General features: G+C 45.3%; 1 protein-coding gene across 1 annotated transcript in view; it reads left to right on the top strand.

The window, feature by feature from the left end:
• LRRK2 (leucine rich repeat kinase 2) overlaps positions 1-18,923 on the top strand; it is a 2,398,611-nt gene that overhangs the window by 241,903 nt on the left and 2,137,785 nt on the right. The window contains exon 5 of the mRNA XM_069629211.1: positions 5,530-5,664. Within this exon, the coding sequence (XP_069485312.1) occupies positions 5,530-5,664 (135 nt within the window). The remainder of the gene's footprint in view (positions 1-5,529; positions 5,665-18,923) is intronic.

Below are 18,923 nucleotides of genomic sequence, written 5' to 3'. Positions count from 1 at the left end.
CAGGGGTACCAGAGGTGGACGACAGGGTACCCGTGGTGCCAAGGCCGCTCGGGCAGTTGCCTCTTTGCCCTCAGGCAACACCGCAGCCGCTACCACTCAGTCATGAGGCCAGGTCCCATGGTTCGCCGGTTGGGGGAAGGTTGGCCTAGCATCTTGTAGAGTGGCGTGCCATTGCTTCAGATGTGTGGGTTCTGGAGATCATAAACCACGGCTACTGTCTTCCCTTTCGGCAGAGGCCTCACGACAATCCACCAGGGAACCTCTCTTTGAAGAGTCCGGATCCGCTCCTTGCGCAGGAAATTCAAGCCCTGCTGGAGAAAGGCGCCATAGAACTGGTGCCTGTAGCGGAGAGGAACAAGGGATGGTATTCCCCTTATTTTTTGATTTCGAAGAAAGACGGGGGATTGAGACCCATCATGGACTTGCGCGGTTTGAACAAATTCCTCAGGAAGGACAAGTTCAAGATGGTTACTCTCTCTCAAGTCCTCCAGGCCCTTCAGCTTCAGGACTGGTTGGTGTCTCCCGACCTCAAGGATGCTTACTTCCATGTGCTGATCCATTCCAAGCACAAGAAGTACCTGAGGTTCGCGGTTGGCGACTCGCATTTTCAGTTTCGGGTCCTGCCGTTCGGATTGACCTCCGCCCCAAGGGTTTTCACCAAGCTAATGGTGGTGGTGGCAGCGCATCTCAGGCAAGGGGGGATTCACGTCTACCCCTACCTGGACGATTGGTTGATCAGGGGGAGCTCTCCCGAGCAAGTCCTGGATCATCTGTCCGTCACCTGCCACTCCCTTCACAGGCTGGGCTTCTCCCTCAATTTAAAGAAGTCCCATTTGACGCCAACACAGCGGCTCCAGTACATCGGAGCAGTGTTCAACACTTCCCTGGGGCAGTGTTTTCCTCCCCAGGTGAGGGCTCTTCACATTCAGCAGATGGTGCACAAGTTTCAGCATACCCAGACGCTCCCAGCGTTCGAGTTCTTGAGGTTGCTCGGCCTCATGGCATCCTGCATTCTTCTGGTGCCAGAGGCTCGCCTGCGGATGAGATCTTTGCAGTGGGCACTCAAGATGCAATGGTCGCAGTCCTCCGGCAGGATGTCGGACCTGGTTCAGGTGCCGCCCTCGGTCACCCAGGACCTTCTGTCGTGGGCCGTCGAAGGCAACTTGATGAAGGGGGCTCCGTTTTGGCTTCCCTGGCCGGAGGTGACGATCGTGACGGATGCATCCCTCAAGGGATGGGGAGCTCATGCCAACGAGCTGACAGTCAGCGGTCGTTGGTCTCCGTCGGAGTCCAGACTCCATATCAATCTGTTGGAGCTGAGGGCCGTCAGGCTAGCCCTGAAGGCTTTTCTGCCGACTGTGCGAGGAAAGAATGTCCTGATCCTGACGGACAACACAGTGGCCATGCACTACCTCAACAAAAAGGGGGGGGCAGGGTCACTTCCTCTGTGCAGGGAGGCGATGCAGCTCGAGTTCTGGGCCATCCAGCAGGAGGTTTCGATCTCGGCAGTTCATCTGGCCGGAGACGAAAACGTGACGGCGGACGCTCTGAGCAGGCAGAGCACGATCTCTCACGAGTGGGAGTTGGCTCAGGAGATTCTCCTGGAGATCTTCGCCTTTTGGGGGACCCCTCAAGTGGATCTCTTCGCCTCCAGTGTCAACCGGAAGTGCGAGAGGTTCTGCTAGCGGGAATTTCCTCCAAATTGAGCCTTAGGAGACGCATTCGTGGTGGAGTGGTCATTCCCACTGCTGTACGCGTTTCCTCCAGTCCCCGTCATCCCGCAAGTGCTGCGGAGGTTACGGAAGTTCGGTTCCCGGATGATCCTCATTGCTCCGGCGTGGGCTCGGAGGACCTGGTACCCGGACCTTCTCGACTTGTCCATCTGTCCTCCACGTCGTCTTCCCTACCGAGACGATCTGCTCTCCCGGGAGGGGGGTCAGGTTCTCCATCCAGAGGTCAGATCCCTCAACCTTCACGCTTGGCTTCTGAAAGGTTGAGGTATAAGGATTGGGACCTCCCTGAAGACGTGATGGAGGTGTTGCTCTCGGCCCGAAGGCCAGCAACAAAGTCTCTGTACCATTGGCGTAAGTTCTGCGACTGGTGCAGAGTTCAGAATGTGGATCCTTTTGCATGTGACATTCCCATGGTTCTGTCCTTTTTACTTTCTTTGGCCCACAGGGGCTTGCAAGTGGGTACCATTAAAGGTTACCTGGCGGCGCTGTCCATCTTTAAGCACTCGTCTGAAGAGTGTTCCTACTTTAAAATCCCTTTATTTCCCAGTTTCTGAAAGGGCTCACTAATGTGTTCCCTCCGTCACCTTTCCTGGTGCCCGGTTGGGATTTAAACCTTGTTCTTAAGTTTCTTTTGGGTGCTCCGTTTGAGCCTTTACATTCTTGCCCTTTGAGGCTGTTAACTCTGAAAACTGTGCTTTTAGTTGCGGTTACTTCCGCTCGCAGAGTGAGTGAGTTACAGGCACTTTCAGTTGAACCACCCTTCACTGTAGTTCACAAGGACAGGGTTGTCCTTAGAGTTCGTCGTCCTTTTCTTCCGAAGGTGGTTTTGGAATTTCATTTGAGCCAGAAGGTTGTTCTTCTGGCGTTATATCCTCCTCCACATCCTGGTAAGGAAGGAGAGGCTCCATAGGCTTGATCCTAGGAGAGCTTTAAGCTTTTATGTTTCACGCATGTCCCGGGTCAGAGTGGACGATCAACTCTTTATTGGTTACGCTGGAAAGCGTTTGGGACAAGCTGTGACGAAACAGACTTTGTCTCGCTGGATTATTTTGGCCATCTCGGAGTGTTACTGCTTGGCGGGTAAGGACCCACCGGCTGGCTTGCGGGCCCATTCTACCAGGGGTATGGCTGCATCTACTGCCCTGCAGAGGGGTGTTCCTATTTGCAAAATCTGTGATGCAGCCACCTGGGCTTCTGTACATACATTTGTACGTCACTATTCCCTCGATTCCATCCGAGGACAGGATCTGGCCTTTGGCAAGGCGGTCCTTTGCTCTGCTATTTGATTGGCAATTCTAAATTTTGATTCTAAATTCTTTCCCTCCTCCTTGCTCTGGTACTGCTTTGGGAGTATGTCATAGATATGGAATATGTCGGAGGACCCAATCCCCACGAAGAACAAGTTACTTTCTTACCTGGTAATGTTCTTTCGATGGGATGGTCCGACGACGTATTCCATATCGCTCCCTCCCTACCTTCCCCGCTGCAGAATTTCTTTTGCGATTGCAGCTTACGTTCCGCAAGGCTTTGTGTCTGACTGGCAGTAGACTAATGTCACACGTTCTGGGGGAAAAAACTACAACTGAGGCTACGGGCGTCGTGCGTCCTACTTATCACATCGGATGACGTCGGACGTCGGAGGAGGTCCTCGACGATGGCGCATCGACGCAGGACGCAGACGCCGAAAAAAGTTTCCGAAGCAGCACAGCTGTGGTGATTACCTGTCATAGATATGGAATACGTCGTCGGACCATCCCATCGAAAGAACGTTACCAGGTAAGAAAGTAACTTGTTCTTCTGTCTAATATCTGACTTAGACTGGACGTGGGGACCTAAAGGCAAGGTGTCTTCTGTGGCTAACCTTCCTCTGGGACTTCCAAAAACTGTCCCTAATCTATCCATTGGTTAATGGTTCCAAGGGAAAGCGGGGAATGTGCCTGACAGATACCCAGCTTGAGTCAATCTGTCCCCTTTTATGCTCATGCGTCCCTCTTCAGCTTACTCCTTGTCTTTTCTTCTCTCTCCAAATTCTCTGGCCTCTATTTACTCCTCCCACCACTCTTCTGTCCCATGTACCTCTCCATCATTATGGTCTTCGCCTCCACCCTTAGCTGTTACCTTTTGACAGATCCTACTACTCTCTTCTACTTACTCCTACTCCCTCCTCCATACTCCTCCAAACTTCCACTTCCACACTACTACTACCATCCCTACTCATTCACCCTTCTTCCACAGTAGCATACAATTCAGTCAGTCCTTCAACTATCCTAAACTTACTAGCTAAACTAAAATGCACTCTAGCACTGCCGTATCACTTGCACTCACTGTCCAATACCTCAGCTTGTGCAGAATTCACTTCCACAGCCTGCCGCTCCTTCGTTCCTCCTGCTGGTCTCTTGGTCCACCACCACATCTGACCGCACACCAACAATCCACACTTCCTACATGTTGTGAATTCCCTTTAATATACATCCCCCTTGCTGGGTTGGTTCTCTGCCCCTGGCCAATCTCATTCCTGCTTGTGCTTTGTTTTATGTTACAGATGGGGTGGCTAAGCTTCGCCCACTTTTGCAGCACTGTTCTGCCAAGTAATAACAAAGACAGTTTGAAAGGATCAGTGTCCAGGTTTGTTAGGTTTGTTTGGGGGCTTTGTTCTTTCTGCTGCCAAGGCAAGTTCCCTGCTTGGAAGGACTTGTGCCCATGTTTTTAATTTTTGGTGGTCTAGGTGGTAAACTGTCAGTGGCGTTATGTTTGTTGGCTCTGGAAAGCGGTGTGCGCCGGCAGAGGCGCAGCCAGGATTGTCTAGCAAATGGGGCCTGAAGCTAATGTAGTTGGGCCCAATGCACTGACAAAAATATCTGTAAATGCCCACACACCGCTGCGGAGTGGGCATTTACAGATTTTGGGTGGGCCTTGCCCCTCAGGCCCTACCCTGCCTACGCCTCTGCGGCTCTGCCAGTTGCCACATACGGCTGGTTTCACCAGCACTCTTTCCCTCTTGCTGGCTCGGGACGCCAGTAGCTTGCAGGTCGGGAGGGTTGCTGCTTTGGATGAAGGACTTGGTCTCCATAAGTTCATGGATGGGGATTTAACGCTTCTGTGGCAGTACATTCAAGCTAGCTTTATTTTTTCTGAAACAGAGACTTGCGAGCATTTGTTGCAGGAGGCATTGTGTGAGACAATTATAGACTGCAGAGAAACAAGCTGGCACAAAGGGGGCGGGAATTGGAGGGCCATCTTAATTACCACTGTCCACTTCAGGGGTAGGGCTGGCTCTGGGTTTCCCCTGGTAGACCTCCCACCCCCGGATGAGAGGTTCCTGCTCACTCTTGACAAGGTCTGGGTACTGGCTTTACCACCAAACATTACGGCTCACAAAATCTCTGTATTTAATGGCATCTTAATTTTCTGACTGCCCCACATGTGGCTAGAGGACGAATGCTCATACCCAAACATATACCATATTTGAGCCTTTTAAAATGTTTTCGCCTATTTTGACTGTGTTCACCTTCCTGTCCTAAGGAAGTGGGGCCAGGCACCAAAATCACAAACTGATTTTGGTGGTGGTGTCTGAGAATTCACTGCAGTGAACCTGCTAATATAATGTTTGTGGTAACTGGTGGTATCTGGGAATTCACTGCAATTAACCTGCTGATGTAATCTTTGCGGTAACTTTAGCAAAGGAGCCGATTGTTCCAAACCAATGGCAAATGTATTCTTGAACTCAAAATGTGAATCTGAAATGCATTTTTCTCATGTCATCTACTAAATGTTCTCTGTCTCGTACTATGTTTAGAGTCCATTGTGCTTCTGCTTTTGCACGAAAAGGAGGATGTTTTTCAATTGCTATGTGACGCCATGCGCACGTTTCCAAACAAGGAAGATTTGCAGAAATACGGATGCCAGGCTCTACACTTGCTATTTAAACAAGGTACAGTTTGCATTGTTTATTTTACGCTGCCGTACACATTTTTACTTAAATGCACATAAGAAATTAAATGTATAACTTGAATACGTTTACCTGGTTCGTAAAATTGCAAAAAACATACACTTCTATACAACAACAAAAATAATCTCTGACTGGCGTTATGGTTATTGTGCAAAAATGTAAGTGTCATAATTTCCCACTTAATGGCATCTTCATGTTTCCACTGTGCCACAAATGGATATCAGACGAATGCTCATACCCAAACATTGACCATATTTGAGCCTTTTGAAATGTGTTCGCCTATTTTGACTGTGTTCACCTTCCTGTCCTAATGAAGTGGGGCCAGGCACCAAAATCACAAACTGCTTTTGATGGTGGTGTCTGAGAATTTACTGCAGTGAACCACCTAATGTAATCTTTGCGGTAACTGGTGGTGTCTGAGAATTTACTGCAGTGAACCACCTAATGTAATCTTTGCGGTAACTGGTGGTGTCTGAGAATTTACTGCAGTGAACCACCTAATGTAATCTTTGCGGTAACTGGTGGTGTCTGAGAATTCACTGCAGTGAACCTGCTAATGTAATCTTTGCGGTAACTGGTGATATCTGGGAATTCACTGCAATAAACCTGCTAATGTAATCTTTGCGGTAACTGGTGGTGTCTGAGAATTCATGCAATAAACCTGCTAATGTAATCTTTGCGGTAACTGGTGGTGTCTGAGAATTCATGCAGTGAACCTGCTAATGTGATGTGTAACTTTTATCAAAGGCGCGGATTGTTCCAAACCAATGTCAAATGTGTTCTTGAACTCAAAATGTGAATCTCAAATGCATTTTTCTCATGTCATCTACTAAATATTTTCTGTCTCGTACTATGTTTAGAGTCCATTGTGCTTCTGCTTTTGCGCAAACTGAGGATGTATTTCAATTGGTATGTGACACCATTTCCAAACAAGGAAGATTTCAGCATGAAGTTAGAAATTACATTATATGTGAAGATAAAGCAAGATGTGGTCAACTATGTGCAATGAGCTACTGACAGTGCAACTAAATAGCAACGCATACTTGCATTCTGGTCAATCTGAAAGCTGCCTTCATCTCTGATTTGTCAACCCACAGGTTGAAATCCTCATTTTAAGAAGTTTCTTGAGTAGAGTTTGCAGTTTGAGCCACAAGGCCAAGCCAGATCTTTGTGTAGGAATGTGGGATTGTATTATAAAATCATCTATAACCTCTTTAGTTAAATAATGCATCCTGCAGAGTGTAATAAGGGCACCAGGTTGCTCGGAATATATGTACATAGTACACGGCGATCATCGCCTTGTGATATGGAAAATGCCAGTATTTGTGTGAATTCACCAGTGTGGTTATTGCTGATGCAGCTTGTGATATCATGCCACACTACAAGCTGCCACTAAAAAAGTCACTGATGACATCATATCATTTCATCTGTGATGTCCTATAAAAAGCCACAAATAGGGCATTTGGAGCAGTAGTAAATAAATAGAGAAATAAAGTATAAAGAAATCAAACGTACACATTGAATAAGTTCACCTGGTTAGTAGAATTTCAAAGAAACCTCTTAAAATGAGGGTTTCAACCTGTGGATTGACTGATCAGAGATGAAAACTACTTCAAATTGCCCAGAATACAAGTATGCTTTGCTATTTAGTTGTATTGTCAGTAGCTCATTGCACATAGTTGACCACATCATGGTTCATGTTCTCATGTAATGTAATTTCTAACTCCATGCTGAACACCTAGAGCGGGTCACACCACCCACTACACACTCCGTTTCACAACTGTGTGGTAAAGGACACCTAGGATTTCCTTTCTAATTCACTACAGCGAGCAACCACAATTTCCTGCAGGCAAATATTTGGTTGGCAAAACAAATAGGAGATTTCTCCTTCTATTTTTATAAGAATGTGCACTTGTTGGATTAAAGGACAAACTGTCTTTGTTATTGGTAGTGGGATGTGGCATAGGGGTTATTTAGTACAGTGATCTAGAGACATGGAAAGGTGGCCCAGGAAATGGTACACACTTCCTTATTTACTCTTGCCACCCTTGCCTCTCTTAACCCTGCAGGGCTTTATGTCGGATACTTGCGTAGGGATTGTGCAAGAGAAGGAATGGATGGTAAGTGAGGAAGGCAGTAAAGCGGTATGATGGGCTAAGGTGCAGGAAAGAGTCCCAATTCCCAGATATGCAAATAAACTATATGAGCGCAATAGATAAACACAATAACCTCTAACCTCCCTCCGGTATTTCCTAAAACTGTCCCTAATCTGTCCATTGGTTAATGGTCCCAAGGGGAAGTGGGAATGTGAGTTACAGATACCCGGCTTGAGTCAATCGGTCCCCTTTCATGCTCACACGGCTCTTTTACTCTCATACCCGTTCTTCTCTTCTTTCTCCCCAACTTCTCTGGCCTCTTTTCACTCCTCCCAACCCTCTTCTGTCCCTCGTACTTCTCAATCCTTCTGGTCTTCACCTCCACCCATAGATGTTACCTTTTTTCCGATCCTACTACTCCCTTCTACTTACTTCCACTCTCTCCTCCATACTCCTACTCCCTCCTCCACACTACTACTACTACTCCTCAGTCACCCTTCTTGCACTCGGCACCATATATTAAACTTACTTGCCACGCTAACACACACACACACACACCTGCACTGCTTTATCACTTTATTTGTATGTATTTTTACATTTGTAGAAGCACGCAAAGTCCCTGGCAACTAGGTGCTGGTTACTGCAATGACAGTTGGATGAGTGTATAGAGAAAGAAGTTAGTTAAACAAGTAGGTTTTGAACTTGGGTGAGTCGTAGATTGTTTCAGAGGGTGGCAGCCGATACCGGGAAGCTGGATCCCACGGCTCTCTTGCAACTGAATCTTGGAATGATGAGACAGTGGCTGCGAGTGGAGTGCAGGCTTCTGGCAGGAATACGTCCAAGACTCCAAGCTAGATACGAAGGTGCATTGTTTGCTAGACCACGATGGGGGATTGAGAGAATTTTAAATATTCTTTCTCTGGTGGGGAGCCAGTGGACGAATCTTCTAGCTTCAGTGATGTGGTCACTCTTACCGAGGTTCAATGCAGCATGGATCACTTTGTTTTGAATTACCTGGAGCCTGTTTACATTTTATTTCAGTAGTGCTGCCAAGCAGAGAATTGCAGTAATCCAATGTGGAGACTATGATGGCATGTACAATGGTGAGGCGATTTGTTAGGGGAAAGGAATAGTTTAATTGAGAAGATGTGCTTCATGGCATAGGCTGCTGTGGAAGCGATGCAATTGATTTGATGCGACACGTTTTGAGTGGCGTCTAGGTGGATTCCTAGAGTTTTTACTTACAAGGCGACTGGGATCTTGTGGCCTTCAATGTTGAAGAAACGGAAAGGCATTATCGTGTTTTGCAAGGCGGGCCTGAGTTCTGACCAGAAGGAGCTCTGTTTTGTCATTGTTCAGGCAAAGACTGCAAGGCCATCCAGGCTTGGATCATTTCATAGATGGTGTGCACTTTGATGGAGTCCTGCGCATGGACACTGGGCAGGGGAATGAGGATTTGGGTATCATCAGTGTAGTTTGTTTAGGGAATTCCATGAGAGTCTAAGTGGTCAAATGGAGGCTTTGTGTAGACATTGTAGACTGTAGGGAAGACACGAGTCTTGCGGGTCCCACTGGAGATGAGTGTCGGGGAGGTGACGGCATCGACTCTGGAGGGTCTTTTGGCAAGGTAGGTGGAGATCCAGTTGGTGGCTTCAGAGGTGAAGTGGTTAGAGGAAATAAGGTGGTGGCATAAGGTCTTGCGGTCAATGAGATCGAAGGTGGCAGAAAGGTCCAGCAGAAAGAGGGGAGACCGGTTACAGGCATCCTTGGACTCATTGAGTTGGTTCTTTGTCGAGGAGGGCTGTTTCTGTTCCATGACAAGGACGGAAGCCAGATTGACAAGGACTAAGGATGTGATGATAGGTTTCCAGCAATTCTTGAATTTGGAGGTAGGTGGCTCTGTCGATGATTTTCAAGAGGAAGGGGACAGTGCTGATAGGTCGGTAGTTTGTGTGGATGGCCGGGTCCGATGATGTTTTTTAAGCAAAGAAGTGATACATTTTTTATTATACTTGTGAATAGCTAATTCAGGCTTTTACAAGGACTGTTGAGGTTCATTAATACCGCGGCGGCTTTCTCGTTTCCGATTCTCATTCTTAAATTCTAAGTTTGCAATTTTTCCTTTGCAAACTTTTAAATCTTTGCTGCAGCAATGGTCCATTTGTTATTTTCGCCTGAAATAAGACGCGTCTACCAGGTCTTTTCTTCTTGGAGGTCGCCATCAGAAAACAAAAGTGAGAGGTATGCTTTCCTGACCTCTCATGTGGCTGGGCACGACATCAACAGGTGTATTACAGTTTGATTGTTTCCGGAGCAGAGTCTACATTCTTTTGTAGTTGACAGTGACCTTATTTCAAGAATTTCACGGGTCAAAAGGAGGTTTAGGCGTGCTCTCAAAAATATTCCTCTTAGAATTTTATCAGGAAATTTCTTCACATATTTCATTGTCTCTTTTCTTTTTCGAGATGTTTGAGGTAGATGGTTCAAGAGTTTGTTGCTGCATTCTTGATCTAAGGTAATAATCAAATCTTGATCCTCCGTTTTCTTTTCTACTCTCTGAGGATTAGAGCTAAGGACTTCTTTGGCGCATGCTATATTATTTAGCTGGGCTTTTTTCTTTTCCAGCCAGGAATTTAGCATGCTACAGGGGCCTTTTGAGGCCTCTTTGGCAATCACTTGGTAGACTCGCGGGCTGTCCGCCATCAAGATCTTTCTAAAAAGCTGAATGCTGTTATGTTCTATCATAACTGATAGAGAAAGCAGACCCAGTTCTCGTCGAATAGCTGCAATTGATGTTGACTTTGGTACGTTAAGCACGGATCGCAAGAGAAAGCCCTCCAGTTTAGGCCATATGGTAGAGGGGATGGCGGGACTAGCGTCCATCCCGTAGACGATTGAATGAATCACTTTTGATTTATAAAATTGGATAGCCGGCAGCGGAGAAAACCTTCCATATTGTCTGTCTATTGCTCTGGTTTGTGCAGTGAGATTTTGCATTTTTGCCCAAAGGACTTGTTGCATTTGAGCGTCAGTTTTTGAGCAGTCGATCGTGACTCCCAGATATTTAAAATGGGTGACTGACTCGATTTTGGTTCCTCCCAAGGGACAGCTCGGTTTCAGTTCTCTTTTGTGCTTTCTGCAGGGTCAGAATTTTGGTCCTGCTTTTATTGATTTCAAGGTTGTTTTGATTTATATATGACATCAAGTCATCTAGCTGTCTTTGAAGTCCGACGGGAGTTTGATCTAGAAGTATCAAGTCGTCGGCATATACGAGACGAGAGACCATTGGGTTTCCAATTTTAGACAGAAAGGCACGAACCGTTGCTGCAGCCTCCTTGTAGTCTCCCAAAAAGGCGATAGAGGGCTGGCAGCCCTGTTTGACGCCTCTGTAAGAAGGTATTTCTGCTGAGAGAAGGCCTTGGCGACTCAGATGTACTCGCATTTTTGTGTCAGTGTGTAGAGCCCTTATGGGGGCCAAAATGGATGGAGGACGCTTCCAAAATGCTAGTTTCTCCCAGTTTTTCCCGGTCCACTCGGTCGAAGGCCTGGGTAAGATCAATAAATGTTAAGAACACTCTGGGGGCATCTGCTCTGACCTTGCTTTTGATGATGTTTAATAATGTGATGTTCACAGAGGTGTTCGTATTTTTCAAAAAACCTGTTTGGAAGGGATCAGCACACTGGGATGACTTGGCCCATTTTTGAAATCTTACAAGGAGTGATGCAAATACCTTGCCGATGGTATCTAGCAAGGCTATCTGGTGGTGGTAGTTCGGATCTTCTCTTGTTCCTTTCTTAAAAATAGGAACAACAACCTTTGTGGTCCATGAAGTCGGAATTGATTTTGTGTTTTTGCATCGGGTGAAAATCTGGCTGATCAGTGATGTGCACTATTCCGGGTTTTTGAGGTCGATGTTAGACAATCGGGTCCTGGTGCTCTTGACGATTTCAAATTCTTGATCAGTCTAATGATATCGTCTGTATCGGCTAGATCTTCCCAGGGAACTGAAACGCTCTGTTTATTGAGTTGCGCAAGTCCTTCTATTGAAGCAAAGATCGTTTTGAAATGGTTCACCCATTTTGCCTCACTGAATGAGTGTTAGTGTTTCATTGGTTTGAATGTCAGAAGGTCGAATAAGTGTCAAATTCTTTAGTCTTCTTGGAACTCACAATCTGTAGCATTTGTTCGGAGTCTTGCTGGTAAAGGTTAATTCGGTAGGTCTTAAGCCACGATTTATACTTCTTGGTCTCTGACATTAGGGCTGCTCGCGCTTTTGGTGATTTTTGTTTTGCTATTGCCCTTTTTAGATTTTAGTTTCTGCCTTTGATCAACCAGTGCTTTGTTATAGCTGGGATTTCCTTTTCTTGGTCTTGAAACATGGTTCGATCTATATTTAAGCAGTAAAGATTGGTAATTTACTATGAATGTTATTCCTGTGAAATCATTGGTCGTGCCTTGTTGGTTGCATTTTCTTGCTAAATCGACTGTTAGATGCCGTCAACTGGAGTCGAGTTTGCTGCTGATTTAGTTCGCACACTCGGATTCCAGGAATGGTTTTGGATAAGATTTACGTTCCAGCTCATAGCCAGCAAGTTATGATCACTCTAATCCGTTCTGTGGACCTCGAAGGTGGAAATGTTCAGGTAGTAGAACATGTGAGATACAAATGTAATCCAGGGTCGCTGAAGATGTATCTCTTTCCCATGTCGGAATCAAAAGGGCAGTTTGGCAGATGGATGAGACGTTCTAGAAGTTTCTTGAGTTCATCAGCTCTGTCCATGCAACACCCCTCCCCTCTGCCGATGACCTATGGGTGTCCAACTTTGTCGTTCCAACAGATTTTGAGCATTTCGCATTCAGATCTCCACAGATAATTGCAAAGTGATGCATGATTCTTTAACTGGAGGAGGGGACAGAGCAGGAGGGAAAGGAGGCATTGATGATAGTGGTGATGAGTGGATGTAGGGGTTCTGCGCATTCCTTTACCAATGAGGCTGAGCAAGTGTCACATCTACAATCTAAGGGTTTGAGCAGCAAGGTCATGATCAGAGATGGGTTTGAAGCTGAGGAGTGGGATATGGGCTGTTGTACCGATCGGAGGGTTGTCTGGCAGGACGTCGATTGTAGAGACTTGTTTGAAATTCATTGTGACTTAAACTCAATATCCAATACCTCACCTTGTGCAGAATTTTCCACCACAAACCACCTCTCCTTTCCTTCTGCTGGTCTCTTGGTCCACCATCTGCTCTGACCTCACCCGAACAATCCACACTGGATTATATTAACTCGTTTTCAGCTCTGCCCCTGTTGGAGTTTGGGCAAATCCTTTGCTTGGTACAGAAGTTGTTATACCCCTCTTTTTAAGAAAGAAAATGGCACACACATTGGAATTTAAAGTAGCCCTTATTGAAGCCTAACTACACTAACTGCCCCTATAAAAACAGACCGGCATACTAACCCTATCTAAACAGCTGCAAACGTCTATACAAACATAAAAGATAAAGTGTGCACTTTAAATGAGAGTTCTTGAGATGTTGCCTTTCTTTATGGCCGCCTGGCCAGGGCTGTTTGCTGTTCTCTACAAACGATGACTCTTGATGCTGGTGTAGCTTTGGTAACCCTGCCCTGCCACTGGGGCTGAGCTGCAACTGCAGGAAGCTAGGGGAGTGGCTGTTGAGGTACCGGCCCACAATTGGATGACGACCCTGCAAATTCGGTCTAGTTCTGGGACATGTATGCCTGGTTTGGCCCAGTTGAAGCATAGGTCCCCGCCTAGCAGCCCAGGTAGGGCCAGGAGAGGGAGGCACAGATGCACTGTAGGCGGATCAGTGGAGGATCTGCGTGGCACTCTGACGAGCTCAGGGATCACCATGTTGAAGTTGAGTCCAAGCAGGATCAACTAAGTACTAAGGTTGGCCACATAGCAGTTCCTGCAACCATGGTGCCAATATGGGCACAGGAAGTGCTGCAGGAGACCTGATCCCGGTGGAATCAACAAGGTAATTCTGAACTGAGAGGAGGGTCCTGCAGTGGGGGAAGAGCCTGCCAGTAGTGGAGTGGAATGCACATGGCCCACCTGAAAAGAGGGTCAACATTCTTCTGTTGCAATGGGGCCCTGTTCCAGAGCACTTAAAACATCATACAGTTTGTTTGAAAGTGTCATGAGAGGCCCACGATTCGCAGGGGCTAATCTGTTAGTAACATTGTGTACAGCACAGGGGGATTCTTGGTCCGTACCATTGCAAAACAAACCCTTCACTCACATGTAATTCTATACATTGTATTCATATGTTTTTAGTAAACCGGTTAATGGGGATGCGGTTACACTCTCCTTTTCATCCTCCCTAACCCCTGCTTTGTGGAACTATCCTCGCTCTTGAGGGTAGTCTTTGCGTGGGAAATAAAGGTCTCAAACTATGATCTGGATGGTGTGACTACTGGTTGCCACCTGCTACCCCTGATCTCAGGCACAACTCACAGTACCACTGAATTCCTAGGAGGATGCTGAAGTTTAGATGGGAGACTGGGAGGAATGGACAACGTGGACCTCACAATGCATGTACCCTTGGGGAATCATGCGAGTTTCATGACGGGCCTGCTCACCCTGGTGGAATGGTGGAGATTAGCAGGGGCTTCTTCAAGGGTCTTCTGTTGTGGCGGGTCCGGACCCCTATTGTTCACTGTAGGCATAGCTGAGTTATACCCTATGACCCAGTCAGGGAGCCCCAGGATGTTGGGAGAAGCCCCAATATATGGCCCCACGAATGTGTGGAGATGTGTTTATGCATTGCTACCATTTTCACTGTCCCGGTGCCTACCAGTATCTGGTCTTGCTAGATCTCTCTCTAAACTTTCAGATGATTGCAAGGACGCAGAAAAACATCTAGAGAAGAATTGGGACATCAGTTGACATTGGGTTCATTTAGCAATAGGAACGGAATTGTTACCTGAATGAAATTGGAATAGGCTTCCCCATTAATGAGCTGAATGGGAGATCAAACGCCTTGCACATACTACCCAGGCATGCTACAAAGGAGTATGGGGAGCAGCAGTGGCAGAGTTGTAATGAGCAGAGACCATCGCAGCCATAGGAGCGACCAGGGAACCCTTTCCAAAGTCTTGGTGGACATTGACTTACTTGGAACAGGAGAGCACCAGATAATTAATGACCACAGATACCGGATGGCTGTCTGGAGGAAAATTGGGACTGGAAAAGGGGCAAGGCTAAGGGCCCCTATGAAGTGTTCCTGGAGATATTCCAGCTCACAAGAGCAGGAGATTAGAGGAGTTGGGAGTATCTTGACGAGTGATTGGGCCAGGAAAACTGCTTTCTCAGCGAGTGGGAGCAGAGAGAAGGTTTGAGACGGGAAGGGGAGGGATACGAAAGGCCAGCAGAGTCTGTCTACAATGAGGTGTTCTGGGGAGGTAAGAGGATTGAAAGGAGGACCCCGAGGCCAGAGAGGAGTGTGCATGGACATTTTTTTACATGTTTGGAAAGAGTCGCTAGAAATAGGATGATGTAAACATTTGTTCTACTCATATCAATTTGAATTACGAAAACAATCAGATACTATAACACCATTGTATCCTAAGGTTCAAGAAAAAAAACAGCATCAAAATACATTTAAACCGGATGTGCTATTTGAAACATAGACACAGATCCCAAGGAAAGATTACAAAGAACCATTAAAATAAAAGTAGAGAAGGCCTTGGAAAGAAGCCATATCGTGGTGTGTGGAGATGACTGACGGCAAATTATTTCATGTTCCTAGACACGTTTTATAAATGAATCTACGGCACTGTCATTGGAGGGACAGTAGCCCCTAGTGTAGCCAATTTGTATGTTGAAATGCTGGAGAAAAACAGGATTTATGGAGACCTCAACCTCTACACGAAGAATATAATCCTTTGGAAAAGATACATCAATGATGTTCTAATTGTATGTAACGGAAAGAATGAGGAGCATATAGCCAAGTTTATGGAATGGCTAAACAATCAAGACGGAAGCCTTCAATTTACTATTTAGTGGAATGACTCTGAAATTCCTTTTTTGGACATAACCATCTACGAGGATAGACAAAAGAAGACACTGGCAGTCAAACCCTATCACAAAAAAAACGAGAATGCACTTTTCAAATTTTGAGAGTTTCCACCCTAAACGCATGAGAACATTTTCCATTTGGGCAATTTCTCCGTCTAAGGAGGAGTAACTTGTTGAAAGCACATTGTTATAGAGGCTAAGGATCTCAAAGGGAAACTTTGGAAAAGAGGATATCCTAAAACATTGATTAAAAAAGCATGTAATAGAGCAAGCAATAACAACGGAGAGGCCATCCTTGAATATAACACCAAAAAAGATGGCTAGGAGTACAGATTTGTTTTTGTTAGTACTTTTGCTGACCACTCTAACATAATGTTGTGAAGTGCTAGTTTAGTCTGTGGTTTGACATGTGATTTATGATGTCACCTGAGTGCCTGTGGAATGTTGATGTAGGAGTGGGAGAATGCTGTGGTGAGTGTTCTATGTTGAATCAGTTGGGCCCTCCCTCCCTGGGTGAAGGGTGCCGGTGTTTGCTTATGTCTTATTCCTGATGTCCAATTCATGAATATGTAACTGAAGAAACTGAAGTAAACTTATTAAGATGCAACCTAAAGCAGCCTGGACCTTGCTTTATAACACATAATTACCAAGGCGATCAGGAGAAATTGGCAAATAATGCAGAAAGGTCAAAAAAAAATATTGGGATTGCCAGTAATGGCTTTCAAAAGGAGTAAAAACTTGCAGGACAAGGTAATGAGGAATGATATCCGACCGAAAGTGCAAAAACAACCAAGCCTTCTGACAGTGTGTTGTATGGATAACATAAAAGGAAATGCACCATGTGGTAAATGCAAATGTTGCAACTCCAAGAGGTTGACATAGGCTTGCATATAATGTGGCAGCAGGAGATACTGACCAGCTGTAATTCAGAGATGGTGATATATGCTATATGATGGCCGTGTCCATTGTTCTATATTGGAAAAACCATAAGGAAAATCAAAACGAGGGTAAGCAAACACAAAAGCTGCATCTGTAATAAAGTAATGGAGGCACCCATGATTCAACATTATGTAGAACAAGGACACAATTGTAAATATCTAAAGTGGACAGTGCTGTATAAACTACCTAGAAGTAAGGATAATCATGCAGACAAAGTGCGCCTGTTTTGAAAAGAACAATAATCAATTTTTTTGTCAAAATGCAATCAAATAGGACTAAATGAAAGTATTGAGTGGCATAAGATCAGTACATATACATATTTATTGCAGAAGCGACTTATTAATGATAGTGTAGTCTGTATGGTATGATCTGTATGTCGTAGGCTCCCAACTGTGAGGTCCGGGGCCTCAAAAGCATACACGTTAATAAACATTATATACTATGACGAAAATATATACACGCAAGAGATTAAACAGTAACCAATATGACATTAGTGATTCATGGTGTGTGTGAGTTGCTACACCTAGAGTATAGTGAACACAATGTGCACTTGAGCATAAGCCTTATGGCTCAACACAGAGAATAAGCTAGTGTTTTGCTGTGGCATATAGCCATGAAAAGATGGTGCTCTACGTTTCGAAATTTGGAACAGACTAGAGCAAAACAAGGCCCCGGAGTCTGGTTGCTAAGCGACATACAAACAGAAGTATACACGAGGAGCGGCAGTGTCCACGGTGCATATTCTTGCAGATGCAGTTGTGTGCAAAGACCATAATGTAACAGAGGCAAAGTAAGACTCAGTTATGTACCCATATTCACGTAAGAACGGCAGAATCTGCAACGTTTGAAAAAGGAAATGTATAGCAATATAAATGTCGTATGTTTTCCCGGTGATGCAGATAGAGCCCCAGCATAATCAGGACATGGGATAGGAAAATCCACGCCACAAAATACTAGAAGTAAGTTGGAGGACTTAAGCCTCTGCCTCAGGGGAGTTGCACACTAACGATAGATTTGTATATTGGTACACATGCTATATTTTTTTATTCGCATGTATTGAGGTAAGCACAAAGCTTGTCCGGACCGCTGTTCCCAACAAGCAGAATTGACAGCCCTCAGGATACTAAAACAGACAGAAGTTGATATATGGGAGCACAATAACAGCCATAAGGAAACGGAGGTATATAAACAGATACTCGATATAATTGTCATTAGGTAGCATGGATTACATACTTTTGTGGTAGTAAATGCCAGTTTTAACTTTTTCGGCAGTAAATGAAGGGAGACACATAGCAAGATGCAAGATGTCACCTTAAGTTGTAAGGCTGAATTGGAGAGCCCCATAAAAGGGCTCCCTAAGGGCTTAATAAGTACTGCATAATTAAAGATCGTCTATTCCGAAATCAATTGAAAGGGGGAACCTAAAGCCCTTTAGAAGGTAGGATTGGAGGAACATCCGGTCAAAAGCATTACAAAAGAGTGAACATTGGAAGATTGTAAGGCTCTTCAACGCATAGGAAACAGTTTACTGCTGATGAGTGAACACAGATTGTATATATGGTTGGTTGTAAAAGGAGCAGTAGACCATGATGAAGTGCTATGGATGTTTTCCCGTGGTGAGAGAACGCAACATGCTGGGCATTCTTTTTGTTTAAGTAGATCCATAAAATTGGGTTTTAGCAACATTTGTGAATTGTGTATGAAGATGTGTACATAGGAACAAGGCTGTATTAGGATTAAGCACTTTAACATTATAGCACACTAGATTTTAGGATTGGTTTTCGGCTATGTGTTGTAGTATAATTTGATTTTATGTAGTCTAAATGTATTTTGCTATAGTTTTGTTGAACCTTAGGATACAATGTTGTTCTAGTATATGCTGAATTAATTGTTTTTTCTATTTCTAGTAGTCCAGTCAGGTTTCAAGTGTTTAGAAGTTTGTTACTAGGGTTAACCTGTCTGCTGCACAAACGAAAGTCCCTAGGATCCCTAGTAGTGATTTGATGTTTGGAAAGAGTGACTGCAAGGTATTGGGACTGAGAGGGTTGTACCAGTTTGGTTGTTGGTGGGTGTGTGAGCGAGATGGTGATAGAAGATCGTTTTGAAGTACGAGCAATAGCGGGTTAGAGAGGGAGGATAAAAAGGCTTAAGTAGGAGGGAAGTG

The sequence above is a fragment of the Ambystoma mexicanum genome, chromosome 12, assembly GCF_040938575.1.
Source record: "Ambystoma mexicanum isolate Mex_15411 chromosome 12, UKY_AmexF1_1, whole genome shotgun sequence".
NCBI lineage: Eukaryota > Metazoa > Chordata > Amphibia > Caudata > Ambystomatidae > Ambystoma > Ambystoma mexicanum.
The sequence above is the reverse complement of the archived record's forward strand: the minus strand, read 5'-3'. Positions and strand labels throughout refer to the sequence as shown.